The sequence below is a fragment of the Eptatretus burgeri genome, chromosome 12, assembly GCF_056783735.1.
Source record: "Eptatretus burgeri isolate ZD-2024b chromosome 12, Ebu_testis_v1, whole genome shotgun sequence".
Lineage (NCBI taxonomy): Eukaryota > Metazoa > Chordata > Myxini > Myxiniformes > Myxinidae > Eptatretus > Eptatretus burgeri.
This window is the reverse complement of record NC_140972.1, coordinates 39,289,263-39,307,917: the sequence shown is the minus strand read 5'-3', so window position 1 is coordinate 39,307,917 and position 18,655 is coordinate 39,289,263. Positions and strand designations below refer to the sequence as shown.

General features: G+C 44.2%; 1 protein-coding gene across 3 annotated transcripts in view; it reads left to right on the top strand.

Moving 5' to 3' along the window:
• The window catches only part of FDPS (farnesyl diphosphate synthase), a 39,045-nt gene extending 20,808 nt beyond the window's left edge, over positions 1–18,237 (top strand). For all 3 annotated transcript variants that reach the window (XM_085850237.1, XM_085850238.1, XM_085850236.1), the window contains exons 5-11: positions 1,215–1,295; positions 1,384–1,506; positions 8,653–8,741; positions 8,841–8,913; positions 9,029–9,106; positions 13,605–13,739; positions 17,783–18,237. In XM_085850237.1, coding sequence (XP_085706363.1) covers positions 1,215–1,295; positions 1,384–1,506; positions 8,653–8,741; positions 8,841–8,913; positions 9,029–9,106; positions 13,605–13,739; positions 17,783–17,983 — 780 coding nt within the window. In that variant the 3' untranslated portion in view covers positions 17,984–18,237. The remainder of the gene's footprint in view (positions 1–1,214; positions 1,296–1,383; positions 1,507–8,652; positions 8,742–8,840; positions 8,914–9,028; positions 9,107–13,604; positions 13,740–17,782) is intronic.
• Positions 18,238–18,655: the final 418 nt, after the last annotated feature.

The following is an 18,655-nucleotide window of genomic DNA, read 5'->3' as shown; positions in this document are numbered from 1 at the left end:
ATTCAATTTCATGTGGCTGGCAGGATGGCCTATATGTACACGCACTCACCTTGAAGCTGCCTAGCCTGGGTTTGAATCATGGCCCAGCTATAAACTGTCATCCCGGTGTTTCATAGGCAGGGTGATTCGTCAGTGTGTGTGCCATCCCTTGGAACTGAGTGCCACATCTGCTGGCATGAGTTGGTGCATGTTAAAGATCCCATGGTGTCCTTCGCAGAAGGGTTGGCGAGCTATCGCTGGCATTGTAGCCAAATTCCAAATTCCTGCCCTATCTTTAGTTGAACATTAGGCCTGGCTAGCCATTTCGTGACAGACTTGGACTAGGGCCCTGGCAAACCCGACAAAACGTGGGAATAATTGTGGGCGTTAAAAAGAAGAAGAAGAAGAAGATGATTCCATGCAATTTAATATTTACCTCTGCCACCGAAGGTGGACAGAGGTAATGTTTTCACCCCTGTTTGTCTGTCTGTCTGTCTGTGAGCACGATATATCAAGAAATTATGGATGGTTTCAGGTGAAGTTTGTGTGTGTGACAAGGACAAATTGATGACATTTTGGTCGCTTCAGATCCAGATACGAGAATTTTTTTTTTCTTTGTGATTCTTCATCATTGAGAGATGGGGCAAAAACGATACATAGGATGATATTTCAAAAATGTTGTGGACAGATTATGACAGAACTTGGTGGATGAGTTGACGAGGTGATGAGAACAAGCCGATGAGATTTTGGTTCAAGTTCCGATGCAGATCTGGCCCATCAGTGGGATACAAAACGTAAACTGTTCAGCCTGACGGAGGTATGCTCTCTACCGAGTGCAGTTCTGGTTGTAAATATGGAAAAGTCGTAACAAATCAATTTTGAACAAGACAAAGCATTTGACAATGGAGAACCTCACTGGTGTATTTGTTTGGGCGTCCCCTTTCAATTCACACACTGGAGATGTTATATTAAAGTAGGTTGTCATGGGGCTTTGAAATTCACTTCCGTGCAGACACAATGACATGCACACTGACCCTGACCAACTACAATAGCCTCTTCGGGAATGGGTGAGGATAATGGTCCGGATATTGCTGTTGACCAAGCCAATTATTTATGTCATGCCGATATTTAAAGAATGCTGTTTGTTCCGTATTTTACACTTTAAGTTGAACTTAAAATGTACTTGTTTTCAACTGAGAAAGAAAGAAAATTCAATAATCTTTCATATATTTTAGCTTCAAGCTTCATTATTGGTGGCAGATGATATTATGGATAAGTCTACCACACGACGTGGAAAGCCCTGCTGGTACAAAAATGTGAGTATGAGTTATAATTGGCAACCTTAAGGATCTGATTCTAGGACTTGTCTATTGCAGATATTGACCATACTTCCTTGATTTGCAGGAAGGTGTCGGTTTGTTTGCAATAAATGATTCTTTTCTGCTGAAGTCAATGATTTACGAACTGCTGAAGAAGTATTGCACGGAAAAGCCTTTTTACGTCAACGTGCTTGAGCTCTTTTTCCAGGTACTGTGTGGAGCACTTTGATATGTTTTGCATTTTGAATGTCGTTATGTTTTGAGATATTCAGTGCAATGGTAAGAGCTTCCACTCTGAGTTTGGGAGGTCGGTGATTCAAACCCCAGCCGAGTTATACCAAAGACTTTAAAAAGTGGTACGTGTTTCCTCCTTGCTTGACGCTCAGTATTTAAGAGGATAGAGCATGGACAAACAATGCTGGTAAGGCAGTGGCAAACTACCCAGTATTAGCCTTGTCAAGAAACTGTTTTGGCAGCACCAATTCTCTGTAGAGGGTATGGTACATCAAATCTAAATATTTCGACAACTTTTGGGTTTCACCCATTCAACCATCTGTCAGCAAGAAAAAGAGCAATCGGAGATTTCAGACCCTTGACAGGACTTCTTTTGAGAGGTGCATTTTTATAGGTTTATGCGTAAATCCAATTTGGCTGCCAAACCATGTGACCTATGACGTCATATGTGTGACCCTTTTGCTCCTCATGGATCGGTGGTCATATGTTTAAAGTTTCACCTCGATCTGTTCAGCCATTTCAGAGAAGATTTTTGAATGATATAAATAAATGAAATGGCTACCGAATCATGTGACCGATGACATCATCTTTTATTTTTTTGTGCATACCATTTTATGGTCAATCTAAAACTACCCAGTATTCGCCTTGTCATTTTTGAGATGACCCTCAATTTTTATTCGGATCGGATTTAGCGTTCTACATATTGAGGGTTGCCAAGGAGGCCGATCTGTGAGGGGGTAGAGCATCACCTGTGGTCAAGTGATTCTTGTCCTGCTTACAGGGGAATTTGTGCTTTGCGTTCCTCCAAGCCCGTCCTTCGGTGTACTGCAGTTAGAGCGGAGGAGAGTGGGCTCTTGACAGAGGAGAAAGAAGTGAAGACCCACTGGGCCGGTTACTTTGAGCGACTGTACCAGGCTGATCCACAAGCTGTTAAGTTGGATGTCAGGGGTGTTACTATCCCTATTGCTGACCCTCCGATCAACAGTGATCCATCTTTATTTGTGGAAACAGGCTGCAGTGAACCGGTTGAAATGGGGGTAAAGCTCCTGGGATCTGTGGCATCCATGCTGAACTTCTCAAGGCTGGTGGAAATGCTGTACTCATGTCGTTGCATGCAGTTTTGTGTTCTGCCTGGAACACAGACATCATCCAAACTGACTGCAAAAGGGGACTTGTTGTCCCTCTCTGGAAAGGGAAGGGTGATCGCCATTACTGCAACAACTACCGAGGGTTGACACTGCTCTCATTGCTGGGCAAGGTCTTTGCTCGGATAATTATTGATAGCATTCACCATCATCTGCTTGAGCACCAGTGCCCAGAGCAGTCAGGCTTTACACCAAAGAGGTCAACGATTGACCATATATATCCTTGCTCTTCGGGTCCTCACGGAACGCAGATGAGAGTTTCGGCAGGGGCTGCTTGCAGCCCTTGTTGATCTCTGCAAAGCATTTGATTCAATGAATCGGGAGGCCCTCATGTCAGGTCAGGTTCGATCTGTGACCTGCTACAGGTACCATGTAAACCTGTACTAACCTGTTCCATGGTCGGGTTGTCGGCGACTAAACCGTCTCCCCCACCAGGTTTTCTGGTGAGGAGGGTGTTTGGATATGGACACCCAGCAGGATTAAAAACAAAACCTGTCAAAGGGCGGAGGAGCTCCTTGTGAGCCAACGGCCATCCATATCTAGTGCCCAACTGTGTCTGCGGACGTCCTCCTGCAGTTGGGGTCACTTCTTATTAGGAGGTTGGTGGCAGGATTTGCACTCCGGCCACCGTAAAACCCTTCATTCCGCAAAACGCAAAAACGCAAAAAAAATCTGAAAACCCACTCCGTGGGAGTACCTCCTGTGCAGCTTCCCTTCGCAGGGCAGCTCACCGGATGACGGGATTGGGGCAAAGCCTTCGGGACCCCCAATCGTTAATAGGGAGGAAACCACGGGGTAACATCCCTGGGTCAGATTGCGGGAGAGTGTGTCGGAGTGGTGCTGAGGTGTCGTCCACCAGACGGCGGTCTCCTTGGGTTAACCTGAGGCGGTCCCTTCGGGTGGGTGCCTGGAATGTCCTATCCCTAAGAGAGGATGATCACCTGTCTCTGTTATCATCTGAGCTCAAGCGTTTGGACATCGGGATTGCAGCTCTCTCTGAGGTTCGGAGACCGGATTGCGGCGAGATAATGGTGGGTGGTTACACCTACTATTGGTCTGGTCGCTCTGATGGTTACCATGCCCAAGGAGTTGCTGTAGCTGTGTCCAATAAGCTGACCCCAATGATAATTGAGGTAACACCGGTCAACGAGCGTATTATGAGATTAAGGATTCGTCACTCCTTAGGTGTCATTTCCCTGGTCTCTGTTTATGCTCCGACTGAGGCGAGTGATCTCACCGTGAAGGATGCATTCTACGCCACACTCGAGTCTGTGGTTGATCAGTGCCCCAGACGAGATACACTTCTAGTCTTGGGGGATTTCAATGCATCGACTGGAACTGATAGGGACGGTTATGAGGTGTGTGTTGGTCCCCATGGGTCAGGAACTATGAACCAGAATAGCACTAAGTTCCTTGACTTTGCAAGAAGTCATGGACTTAGGGTGGCTGGTTCATGGTTTCAACGCCCACAAGCTCATCGCTGGACTTGGTATTCCAATGCTGGCGGTGTGGCAAAGGAGATTGACCATGTCCTCATTGACGGTCGTTGGAGGATGATCCAGAACTGCAGGGTCTACCGGAGTGCTCAGTTCCTCAATACTGACCACAGGCTTGTTGTAGCAACTCTAAAGCTGCACCTTAAATCCTGGAGAATGGTACCATCCCAGCCGAGGCTGGATGTTGCCAAGCTCAGGGATGAGAGGAAGTAGCTGAGGAGTTTGCGAACAGGCTGAGTGGACACTTGGGGGGTCTGGGTGCTTTGGGGGTCCTGAAGAGTTGTGGAGCGCCTTCAAGACCACCGTCCTTGATGTTGCCGGTGGATGCCTTGGAGCTCACCGCAGGGCAAAGAAGAATTTTGTCTCTCAAGGGACACTGGATACCATTGACCAGAGTCGCAGGGCCAGGCTGAATGGCAGAGCTGAGCTGTTCAGGGAGCTGAGGCGTAAAACTGTACGTGCACTGAGGGTGGACAAGGAGGCCTTTGTGCGAGGAATCTGTGAGGGGGTAGAGCATCACCTGTGGACAGGTGATTCTCGTCCCGCTTACAGGGGAATTCGCGCATTACGTTCATCAAGCCCATCCCTCGGAGCACTACAGTTCGAGCAGAGAGTGGTAGGCTCTTGACAGAGGAGTTTGAAGTGAAGGCCCGCTGGGCCGGTTACTTTGAGCGGTTGTACCAGGCTGATCCCCCAGCTGTCGAGTTGGACGTCAAGGGTGTTACAATCCCTGTTGCTGACCCTCGAATCAGCCTGTGGTCCACCTACGCTTGTGGAAACACGGGCTGCGGTGAACCAGTTGAAACGGGGCAAAGCTCCAGGGATCTGTGGCATCCATGCCGAACTTCTCAAGGCTGGTGGAAATGCTGCACTCGTGTCGTTGCATGCAGTTTTGTGCTCTGCCTGGAACACAGGCATCATCCCAACTGACTGGAAGAGGGGCCTTGTTGTCCCTCTCTGGAAAGGGAAGGGTGATCGCCAAGACTGCAACAACTACCGAGGGGTGACGCTGCTCTCAGTGCCGGGCAAGGTCTTTGCTCGGATAATTCTCGATAGGGTTCGCCACCATCTGCTTGAGCACCAGCGTCCAGAGCAGTCAGGCTTTACACCAAAGAGGTCAACGATTGACCGTATCCTTGCACTTCGTGTCCTCACCGAACGCAGACAAGAGTTTCGGCAGGGGCTGCTTGCAGCCTATGTTGATCTCTGTAAAGCGTTCGATTCAGTGAATCGGGATGTCCTCTGGAGGATTCTTGGTCTTCGTGGGGTGCCACCAAAACTGATCGATCTGATGTCTGAACTCTACTCTGGTACTGAGAGTGCTGTGAAGTGTGGTGGTACCATCTCTGACTTATTTCCAGTTGTTACTGGAGTTCGTCAGGGATGTGTACTTGCCCCCACACTTTTCAGCACTTGTATGGACTGGATTCTAGGGAGGATGTCGGAGAGATCAAGTTGCGGTGCGTCATTTGGGAATGTCAAGATCTCGGACCTTGACTTTGCAGATGATGCAGTCATCTTTGCGGAGACTTTAGACATCCTCTTGGGGGCCCTCGAGGTGCTGAATGAGGAGTCGGAGCCGTTGGGATTACGGGTTTCTTGGGTCAAAACTAAGATCCAGGCTTTCGGTGACATCTTGGATGCTGCTGTCCTGTCTGTGTCTGTTTGTGGTGAGGATGTTGAGGTCGTGGAGAGATTCACTTACCTTGGCAGTGATATTCATGTCTCTGCTGGCTGCGAGTCAGAGGTCAATAGACGTCTGGGTCGGGCCTGGGGAGTCATGGATTCACTGGATCATGGGGTGTGGCGCTGCCGGTACCTGTGCGGGAGGACGAAAGTCCGAGTCTTCAGGTCCTTGGTACTTCCAGTCTTGCTCTATGGGTGCGAGACTTGGACTCTGACCAAGGATCTGAGACGGAGACTTAATTCCTTTGGTACCAGGTCTCTTCGGAGAATCCTTGGCTATCGCTGGTCGGATTTTGTGTCCAACGAGCGGTTGCTGAGAGAGACTCGGATGAGATTTGTTACCTGCATAGTCCGTGAGCGTCAGTTGCGGCTGTATGGACATGTGGCTCGTTTTCCTGACTCTGATCCTGCTCACCAGATTCTCTCAGCGAGGGAGTCTCATGAGTGGAGGAGGCCAGTGGGTCGACCACGTGCCTCATGGTTGCAACAGGTTGACCATCATCTCAAGGAGATGGGGATGGGCCTGGCATCTGCCTGGGGGATGGCCAGACGGAGGCCCCTGGAGTACCGGCGGAAAGTGGACGCAGCGACGTGCTGTTCTGGCACATGCTCCCATACCTGACCTGACCTGACCTCTGAAGGAGTCTTGGTCTTCGTACGGTGCCACCAAAACTGATCAATCTCATGTCTCAACTATATTATGTTACTGAGTGCTGTTCGATGTGGTGATACCATCTCAGACTTATTTTAAGGTGTTACTGAAGTTTGTCAGGGCATACCGGGCGTCGTGGCGTGCGCCTGTAATCCGGCTACTCGGAGGCTTGGGTTGGAGGATCGCTTGAGGACGGGAGCTCTGCACTTGGCCGTGCTATGAGAGGATGTAGGGCAGCCCGGAATCATGGCGAAACCCAATCCTTATCCCTGTGTCGTACGAGGCGACCAGGGTTGCGTCAGGAAGGGCATCCGGCATAAAACCTGTGCCAAATCAGTATGCGGATCATAACGGATGATCCGCTGTGGCGACCCCTAAGGGAGCAGCCGAAAGACGAACAACAACTGGAGTTTGTCAGGGGTGTGTACTGGCCCCTCACTTTTCAGTGCTTGTATGGACTGGATTCTGGGGAAGATGTCGGAGAGATCAAGCTGCGGTGCATTGTTTGGGAATGTCAAGATCTCTGACCTTGATTTCACAGATGATGCAGTCATCTTTGCAGAGACTCTGGATATGGGGGGGCCCTCTCGGTGCTGATTGAGGAGTCAGAGTCACTGGGATTATGGGTTTCCTGGATCAAAACTAGGATCCAGACTTTCATTGACATATTGGATGCTGCTGTCTTGTCTGTACCTGTTTGTGCTGAGGATGTTGAGGTCACTGAGAGATTCACTTACCTTGGCAGTGATATTCATGTTTCTGCTGGCTGTGAGCCAGAGTTCAGTCGACGTCTGGGTTGGGCCTGGGGAGTCATGGATTCACTGGATCATGTGGTGTGGCACTGTCGGTACCTGTGCAGGAGGACGAAACGCCGAGTCTTCAGGTCCTTGGTGCTTCGTGTCTTGCTCTACGTATGTGAGATTTGGACTCTGACCAAGGATCTGAGACAGAGACTTAATTCCTTTGGAACCAGGTCTCTTCGGAGAATCCTTGGCTATCACTGGTCAGACTTTGTGTCCAACGAGTGGTTGCTGAGAGAGACTCAAATGAGATTTGTTACCTGCATAGTCCGTGAGTGTCAGCTGCGGCTGCTTGGACATGTGGCCCGTTTTCCTGATGCTGATCCTGCTCATCAGATTCTCTCAGTGAGGGAGCCTTATGAGTGGAGTAGACCAATGGGCTGACAACGTGCCTTGTGGTTGCAGCAGGTTGATCGGCATCTCAAGGAGATGGAGATGGGCCCGGCATCTGCCTGGGGGATGGCCAGACGGAGGCCTCTGGAGTACCGGCGGAAAGTGGACACGGCGACGCGCTGCTCCTGCGCATGCTCTCATACCTGTCTTGACCTGACCTGACCCAGCAATGCAGTAATTTTGTTATATCCCCCCCCCCATTGTCTGCCAACATTAGTTGGTGAACGTTAAAAATCTCCACGGTGTCCTTCACGAACAGTAGACAAACTATCGTTGGCACCATGAACAAATTCTAAATTCCTGCCTAAATACGAGGTCGAGCATCAGGTCCAGCCAGCCGGTTCGTGAAAGACTTTGTCCAAAAACTTCCCCTGGCTAACCCCACAATAACATGTGAATAATTGTGGCTGTTAAAGAAGAAGATTGTGGTGTAGCTGATTATTTTCGATCTTTGTTCTTTTCAATTTGATGCTCCATTGTAGTTTATTTGACATCTGGGAAATAATGAAAATTCTAGCTTGCTAAAATGTTTCAGTTTTGCTTTACCAGGAAGCAACGTTTATATTGAGCCAATGCATTACTTGCCTTGTTCCACAGAGGATGCTTTAAGCATGCATGCCATGATGCTCATTCATCACAGAACACAAACTGGTACACTGAACTGTTGAGTTTTGTGTAATATGTATTCTACATTCCTCAACCAGAGCAGATGGTGGAGGAAAGTTATGAAAGGTTGTTTTGACATAACCAACCACCCACCCCTCCCTCTCCTCCCCCCTTCCTTTTTACCATGAATTACACTTCCAGTTTCATCTGTCTTTACCAAATGATTTTTTCCAATTGTGAGCTCTCTCCCTTTCTGAAAATTTAATCCCTGAGTTTTTTTTTTAAAGCACGTCCTCAATCTTTAAAAATAAAAATTGACGTAAAGTTTTGCCGGATGCGCAGGTTTCATACAAGACTGAACTGGGACAGGCATTGGACCTGTTGACAGCACAGCCAAACAAGATCGACTTCAGCAGTTTCACAGAGGAGCGGTAAGGGGGAATAAAAAAAACTCAATCCACCGAGTGCGTTCAGTCAAATTAGAAAATTCATTAATTGTTGTAGTGCTGATTAAATACCTTATTTTTCAGCTATGAAGCAATTGCAAAATACAAGACAGCATTTTACTCCTTCTACCTACCCATTGCTGCTTCAATGTACATGGTAGGGTTGTGATGTTGAAGGTAGTCATGGTATGATACATATGTTGAGATGTGTTGAAAGGATTTACAGCTAATGCATTTTTTTTTTTAATTGTTTGTTACCACCTTTTTCACAGGTGGGAATTGTCAGCAAGGAAGCCCATGCCTCTGCTGAAGCCATCTTGTTAGAAATGGGACAATTCTTCCAAATCCAGGTAAATTGCAATGTTACTACTTGCATTCCTGTACACAGGTAATTATGCTGGGGGTACTTGATGGGTTTACATTGATGATGGAGTGTCCTCCTGTTGATCATCTCGATGAAACAGGCAAATTAGGTGACAAAAAGATTGACCAGTGGTTGTGGAACAGGATAAAATTCCATTGGGACCATACTCTGTGCAGAACGTTGGTGCTGCTTAAGCAGCCTCCTTGGCTAATGGACACAATCCTGGACGGATTGCCCCTTCAACACAGGATAACAGCAAGCTGGCACTCATTTTGCCGACCTCGGAAGGATGACGGGCAGAGTCAACCGCACCTGGTATTAATTCAACAGCTGAGTGGGATTTGAACTCAGGATTCAAGGATCCCAAGCCCACTACCCTATCCATTAAGCCAACACCAGATCCTTGGATTTCAAAATCACAAGGGAAGTACTCAGATGGCAACACCAAAACAGTCAAAACATGTCCAAATTGTGGGTTCTTGTAGATTTTGGTGGCACCTAGTAGTGCTCTGAATTCTCTCCAAGACCTTTGATGCATCTGCATCCAGAGGCATTGATCTTGACACAAGGATGAACTTTAGTTACAGTTTACATCACCAAAGACCTTCCAAGCTTGGAAAAATATACCTGTCATTGTCACCAAGTGCACGAGTTTGACAATTGCATTTTTGTGACGAATGCATCTTAAAGCTCTTCATTCAAACAAATTTCATCTTTGTAATATTTTTCCCTTTGAGTTGATATTGCTTAAGTCGGGGAAACTGAGGCACATTGGGACGACCCCTCTTGCATTGATGTCCAGTGATATTAACTGGCAATGTGTTGGCACTTAATATCATTTATCAAGATATAGTGTATGTTTCGATCTCCCCGAGTTTCTCCTCCTATTCGAAATATTTTTACATGCTCGGATATCATTGCTTAAATATGTTGTGTTTGTATATATCTCGTTTGTGAGTATGCACACGTTTTTTTTTCAACCGTTTCTTTTTCTGTAGTCCATTTGGACGTGTGTGTGTGTGTGTGTGTGTGTGTGTGTGTGTGTGTGTGTGTGTGTGTGTGTGTGTGTGTGTGTGTATGTGTGTATGTGTGTATATATATATATATATATATATATATATATATATATATATATATATATATATATATATATATATATATATATATTAAACTACATAACACTTAAAATGCATCTTGCTTCACCACACCTTGCATTCCTCATCTCATTGCAAGTACATATGGGATGAGCAAACTACCATTAATTCACAAAACCATGCAGTTTCAAAGACTGCTTTAGTTCAAGACTGAAGATACTGTTCACTAAATGGTTATTCTTCAAAACGAGTCTCGTAAATTAAAGCGAAAGGTTTAATGAAATCGTAATTTGCCTTCAATATCTTTAAATACAACATGTAGTTATCTGTGACATGGGCAGTAAACTAGTGAAGTGATCAGTAGTTGCATTCATAGGTGAATTTGCTTTACATCACACCATTGATTTTTATTAATTTCTTTATTTAAACATAGACTTGAAAAAGCTGGTGTAGACTTTGTGATACTCATCATACCAACAAAGAAAGCAAGTCCAGCCAGCTAACATTATCTCGTACTGCATCACTTGAACCCACGCCCCACTCTCCCATATTTATTTTTTTGATTTGCCTTTGACCAATATTGAGACAAAATAAGTCAAATCCACCAATTGCTGCTGGAGGTGTAAAAAATCTATTTGTTGTTGGTTTCTCCTTTTTTTTTTTTCTTAAATGTCTCTTTTTTTCCTCATTTCTATTATTCTTCCATTTTTTTTGTATTTGTCTACCTTAATTTTAGCACATCTACAGTTGGTAATCCTTGTACTTTAATACAGATGAAAGGTAATTTGCATTCCCAGGGCTGGAAGTATCTACCTCTGTTTTATAAGGGATCACGGACCAAGTTGTGAAGTTTTCTTGTTCTCTAACTTTTGTTATGAGGGCTCTTTTCAAGATCGTCACTGAGACCTGGACAGCTTCCAACTGTAGTTTGTTTGTAGTAATAGTCTCAGGAATGTTTTTTTATGATCTTCGTGAGGTTCTTCTTTATCATTCCCGTTGCTGAAATTATCACTGGTACAATTTTGGCATTCTTCATCTTCCAGGATATTTTCACTTCATTTTTGAAATCTTTATTTCTACGTTGTTCAGACCAAAATCGCTGGGTACTGGCACCTCAATTTGTAATGCCTTCTTTTTTTTCTTCTTCTTTTTTGTTACCTAAGTACGATATCCAGTCGCAGTGCTTTGTTTTCTATGTTCACGCTGGATGGGATCATCAGGTCATATGTGAGTGTCTTCCTTTTTTCCAATGATCGCTTTTGGTTTGTTTCCATGAATTTTCTGAAACTGAAATTGAGATTTTTGCAAATGTTCCAGTGGATTACTCTACGTAATTTGTGTGTACAGTTTTTCCAACATTAGTTGTTTTTTTTTTAACATCCTGAGAGGAGGTGACTCTTGATTTCTCTTTCCACCTTGCATAACCTATGCCTGTCCCATTGACTCAGTCCTGCTATTTTCTTGAAGCCCTTTTGTATAGTATCCCTGGTCGTAGGCCTTTATTATGATTCTTCCTCCATCCCAGATGAGCTGACCTCTTCTTAGCCATTCCAATGAGCCTTCTTTGCCTGTGCCCAATCTGTCCAACTTTTTTTTTCTTTTTCTTTTTTCATTTAAAAAAAATCTTCCTTTTTATAAGGAATCCCATGGTACAAGTCTGTATGTATGTCTGAATTTCATCCAGATATGTCTTCCTGCTCTTTTATCATTCTCCCAGGTGTCCATGTATATTTGTTTCTATTTCACCTTATATTTTTATTTTGTCTTTCTTGCTATCATTGGGGCTGTAATCATTGCTGTTTTGGTTTATTGTGTGGCATCTTCGATTTGCACCTTTGGCTTACTGTCTTGGTGTTTGTATCTAAATTTGATTTTATTTTTGGAACATTTCACATACTTAGCCAATCCTACAGTTGTCAATCTTTGCACTTAGTTGAGTTCCATTGGGCCTCTCGCTGCCTTCTTCCCTTCTTGGCAGTTACATTTTGTGGATACATTGATTTTGTTGAACATTTTGTGGATGGTGAGGACTTTCCTTGTTTTGATATCCATTTTTGATGATTTCCGTTTGTGACCAGTTTCACAGTTGCTTCTTTCATCCCCACCTTCCTCTATACCCCCCCCCCAACCCGGTGACCCCCGACTACCACCCTCCTCGCATCCTCTGCTGCTTTTCTTCTGCCTCTGTCTGTTTTTTCTTTATTTCTACATATAGTCAAGAATTTATTGGGTTTTGCATATGTACAGTGTGATAACTGGGGGGTTGCTTTGCTCTGGAAAAATCTCTATCTCTCATGGCTGCTAGATTGCATAGTTGGCTGAGGGTGCAGCAGCACCACTGATGCAATACCCCCTGCTGGTTAGGGCAAGAATTTGGCCATGGTGCCGGCAAATACTCGCCTACTCTTTGCAAAGGACACCATGAGATCTTGAATGTCCACCAACTAATGCCCGCAGACAAGAATCCCGTTTAACGTCCATCCGAGGGATGGCATACAGTCCATACACATTGATGAATTGCCCTACCTGTGAAACACCGGGATGACAGTTTATAGCTGGGTCAAGATTCAAATCCAGGCCAGGCATGTTGGTGTGTACCTCTCGGCCTTCCTGCTAGCCTCTTGGTCACCATAACTTAACCTCAACCTTCAATTATGTTGATATTAGCTAAACTTAAGTACACTTCACCAAAGTGTGGAACATGTGAGACTGGGAGATAAAGCAATGTGGCATCCATTGAATATATTATGCGATGTTGTCGGTTCTCCACTCGCAGGCTATGTGACATTGGCACTTCTACACTAGCATATGGCATGCCACTGTACTTAAATTTTTTGCAAGGCACACTTACAGGACTGTACTAAAAAAAGTTTTGAATGATGTTGTATCGGACTAGCATGATGTAAACTGACTATTGTCCCATAATGTGTTAGCATTCTATCACAGCAACGCAAATCGACTCGACACAACTCGATGACTTGCTGTATGCTTTCGACTGTGAAAAAAGACCCACTGATCCACTGTTGTCATTTATACCTTTGCAATCCCCCCCCCTCCCCACCCACCTTTTTAGAATGCTCCTTAAATGACACCATTTTGTGAGATACCTACATAGGCCAACACACAATATTGAATCATGCTTTTAGAATTTTTCTCTTGGCATATACATTATTTCATAACAAGCTGGAATTTTTCAATCACCTCAAGAATAGTTCAGGTTTTTATTTTATTTTTCCTTGGAGAGAGATGTCTCAGTGCTTTTCTCCAAATACAGTTCATGAGAAATGCCTTTGGCATTTTAATTGCAACAAAGGATCTTGTGTCATCAGCAAATTGTTACATCCATGTATTTGTCAAATTGATAATGTGCCTTTCTTATGGAATTTATAGGATGATTACTTGGACTGCTTTGGAGAGCCAGAGGTGACTGGAAAAGTTGGAACAGACATTGAGGACAACAAGTGCAGCTGGCTTATCGTACAGGCCCTCAAAATGGTCACTCCGGAGCAGAGAACCCTTCTGGAGGTGAATGAATGTCTTCTCACTGAATTCCTGGAGGACAAGTCTTCGTGCAATAGCTGATGGTCTGCTAGTAACATGAAAAACATTTTTTTCATCATGTCATTTATTACGCACGAGGATTTAACCACATTTGCATAATAATGCCATTCCAGATTAAGCTCAAGATTGGGCTAATCATGACATTGTGCTCTGCAAGTGAGCTAATTGGATTACAAAGCTAAATGTGGATCTAAGGTGACAAACGAGTGCAATATTGTAACTATTCCACATGTAAGTTGTGCCAAAGGTGACGTCCAACATTAGAGTAACTTTATTTGATATGATATAGGAAAGAACCAGAAGGGCACTCTGCGACGTCGCCAGATATGCCTCCTCCCACACTATTACATCATTATACATACTTGTACCAAGTTTGATTTATATTCTTGAACCCAGATTCAAAATATTAAACTAGAAGGACACACGGTAGAGTGCATACCTCCGCCATGTAAAGGCCCGGTCACACCTTGACGTTTTAGCCAGCGATGGCAACGTATTAAAATGTATCTAAAACGCTGGCTTACGTTGAACTTTTGATGTTTTTTTTTTAAAGATTCGGACGTATTCATAGCGACTTGGTCTTATGTATAACGCATTGTTAACGGACACAGAACGTTTCGTTGTGTTATAGATAACTTATACCAACGAATGCTGAACCTGTTGTCAGCCTACACAACCGATGCCCAACGATAGTCAAACTTAGGCATAGCGCGTTGCACGCATCGCCGACGATGTCGTGACGTAGCCTATTAAAAGGCTGACGGACAACGATTCAAATCATAACTGCGGTAGAAATGGAAGTGTCAACATCGCGGTCACACCTTGGCGATCTTGCCAGCGTATGCCGACCTAAGAAAAATGTGTCTAAAACGTTGGGGCACGTCAAATACGGTATGAGTAAGTTTGGTATACGTGAGTACAACGCTAAAGTACGCTATCATACGTCGTAGTAAGTAGAGTACGTCAAGAAATTTTAAACATGTTCAAAATTTTACGACGTACTCGGCGTATGATACACGTTCCGCATGCGATGGGGATAAGTTTTACACACGATATGTGGACGCTTACACACGTCCACAAAGGCTACTTATAAGCTACTCATAAGTCGAAACACGTCGCGGTAATGTCTTTTTTACGCGAAACTTATTTCTAACTTATGTTTGACATGCTTTGAACCAATTCTTTACGTAGTCCCAACACACATCGACGTATGTAGACGTATTCCAATGACGTCTTCCGGTCGACAAAAAAAAAAATTAACGTGTTTCTAGCTTACAACTGCCATATAAAGACGTGTTCCCAGTGGTTTTGGGAATTTGTATATAAAAGGGAAACCCAACAGTGTTTTTGAGTCCTTTTTGAGTCGATGTCCATGTCAGCAGTAACAGTATCAGTATCAGTATTAGTATTAGTATTAGTATTAGTAGTAGTTTGTTCATGTTGGCAGTAGTAGGTGAGTGTGAGGGGGAGGGTGTGGGTTATGATGGATCATCCTTGCGTTTAACGATTTATCGATTTAAATGATAAACTCAACGATTTAAATGGCTGCATCTCCACTATTGAAAGTAGACGCTTGCGCTCAACAATTGGATTTTTTTTAACACTCAATGACTTTTAAACGGTACCACTCAGCTATTTTCATTGTTTACAATGAACGATTTAAATTGCTGTCACTCGCCTTTGTTTTTTGACGCTGGCGCTCGGAAATTTTAATCGTTTCTATTGAACGTGCTAAATCGCTCAAACCCCACTATTGAAAGTAGACGCTTGCGCTCAACAATTGGATTTTTTTTAACACTCAATGACTTTTAAACGGTACCACTCAGCTATTTTCATTGTTTACAATGAACGATTTAAATTGCTGTCACTCGCCTTTGTTTTTTGACGCTGGGGTTTGGAAATTTGAAGCGTTTCTTCTGAACGTGTTAAAACGCTCAAACTTGACTATTTTAAATAGACGCTGCCGATGGACAATTGGAATCATAGCCAAGCTCGACATCGAAGTGTGAACATCCTCGTCATGCCGAAGAAAAGTTTGAAGAATGCTGCAAATAAGTGTCCTGGCCGTGGCCGTGGACGCTGACGCAAGGACGATCCATTATACCGACGTCTTTCAGCCTATGAGTAACTTAAAAGGAACGTCTGTCGATGTGTGGCAACGATCGCGTAACGTGCCAACAACACGTTAATCATAGGTTAGAAATAAGTTTCGGGTACGCTAAACATTACCTCGGCGTGTCTCAACTTATGATTAACTTACAAGTAGCATGTGTTGACGTCTGTCAACGATCGCAGACCGTGCATACAACTTGTGGCCAGCGTAGCGGAACGTGTGAGTCATACGCCGGCATACGTCGTGAAATTTCAAGCATGAAAAAATTTGAGGACAACCAAAAAGTACAACGTTTAAAGCCAACGTACAACGACGTATGGCAGTTTTTCAGCGTGCTCTCAATGTTATCAAAACTTACCCATAACGTATTCAACGTGTGCCAGCGTTTTAGAAAAAAAATTCAAAAATCGGCATACGTTGGCTAAAACGTCAAGGTATGACCGGGCCTTAATGCCTGATCCACGAGAACATATCTGGCCCAATACATTTTTAAACTAGAAGGGCACCCGGTAGAGTGCATACACGCAATGCATACACTCTGCCACGCAATGCCTGATCCACGAGAACATATCTGGCCCAATACATTTTTGAAATACAATGCTATATATCGTTTTTGGCCCTATCTCTCAATGGTGAAGAATCATGTCACACACCCAACGTGTCCCCCATGTTTCATCTGAATCCGTCCATAACTTTTTCAGATATCCTGCTATACATGAGTTTAGCCCTATCTCTCAATGGTGAAGAATCACTTAAAAATTATTGGATCCGGATCCGGATCCGGATTCTCATCTTCACCAAAATTGAATCTATTAATCGTGGTCACACCTGTCCCCCAAGTTTTGTCCGAATCCGGCCACAACATTTTTGAGATCGTGCTACATATTGTTTTTGGCTCTTTCTCTCAGTAGTGACTAATCGCTTTAAAAATTCTAGTAGTCGGATCCGAACCTTTCCCAAAATCGAATCAGTTCACCCTTGTCACACACCCAACCTGCCCACCAAATTTCATCCAGATACATCCCAACTTTTTGAAACATCCTGCACACAGAGAGACAGACGGGGTGAAAACATAACCTCCTTCACCTTCGGTGGCGGAGGTAGTAATTCTGCCTGCCTGACCATGCATCTGATCAGGTTGAAATTTAAAACATTTATTCCCCATGACTACGAGATCGTAATTGTGAAGTTTCTCCTCGAATGATGAAGTGGTTCAAGAGAAATAATTTTAAGATTTTCGTTCAATCCAATATGGCTGCCAGACCGTGTGACCTATTAATTATAATTATTCGTGAACACCCTGGTATCCCCAAGGCTTAGAGAACATGGGGGTGAACTTTCTCCTCGATCTGTCAAGCCGTTCTGGAGAAGATTGTGTGTGTGTGTGTGTGTGTGTGTGTGTGTGTGTGTGTGTGTGTGTGTGTGTGTGTGTGTGTGTGTGTGTGTGTGTGTGTGTGTGTGTGTGTGTGTGTGTGTGTGTGTGTGTGTGTGTGTGTGTGCGCGCGCTTCATGAAGGACACCGTGGGATATTTGACGTCCACCAACTAACGCCAGCAGATGAGACTCCCTGTTTAACGTCCATCCAAGGGACGGCACACACATCGATGAATCGCCCTGTCTGTGAAACACCAGGATGACAGTTTATAGCAGGTTCAAAACAACCTGAAGCAATGATATTGAAATGGCAACAACTAGACAAAGTTGACCACACACTTGTTATATCAAGGAATGTATTGATGATGCGCACAGCTGAAGATCAAGTTGAGGCAAAGGGAGGTATGTAGGAATGTGTTATTCATATGAACTGTTTAATGTTGCTTAAAAAAACAAATTTTGGTATATCGAATTGAAAAAAGGCAATGTGTTTACGTTGTACTACTTTTCTCAAAAACAGGAGAACTATGGATGTCAAGACCCTGAAAAGGTTGCTTGTGTTAAAGCTGTATATGCAGAACTTAACCTTCAGACGGTGTATCAGCAATATGAGGAGAAGAGCTATGCTCGGCTCATGTCATTGGTCGACCACCACTCGACCAGCCTCCCCAAGGTGATTTTCCTGGACCTTGCAAAAAGGATTTACAAGCGTCAAAAATGAGTTTGTTTGTTTTTTCTACTCCTTGAGTTGTAGGTGTATGGGCCCATTTTATGCCTAAGCTTTAATGTGATTCTCATCTTTCTTTTGCTCCGTGATTGCTGGCCCCATCGTTGAGGTACAGTTCTTCATCTTCCATGTCTTTTGGCGAATCATTCCAGCAGACTTGATAGTATACATGTATTTATCACCTGAGTGTTTGCTTGTTATGGAGCATTTTGGGAAGTGCCAATAAACATGACATTGATGCAGAGGAATGAGCTTGTCTTGAAGTCTAGATTTTAGGGCTGAAATTCTTTGATGGTCCTTCAAGTAGTGGTGAGTAAAAAAAATCTTCCACTTTCTGGTCAGGCACATTTGTTGAATTTTGCACCTAAATATTTGCACATGTATCAGAAAGAACACAAGATGGCCTCTCATTAACATGCATGACACCTTTCTTGAATGACTGGGTGTTGACTGTCTGGACACAACTTTGTGGTTGTGGGTCCATTGATGTTGAGTAATCTACTGATGTGGACCAGGAACCGGGGTTGTGGGTCCTCCGTTTGGAGAGGTTCTGGGTTGAAAGGATTTTAACCTCGATGAAAAACAGTGCGCAGCTGATGATCCGGGAAGTTGGGAAATCAGTCGATTGTTTATTAGTTATAACTTCAAATAAAATAACTTTTATTA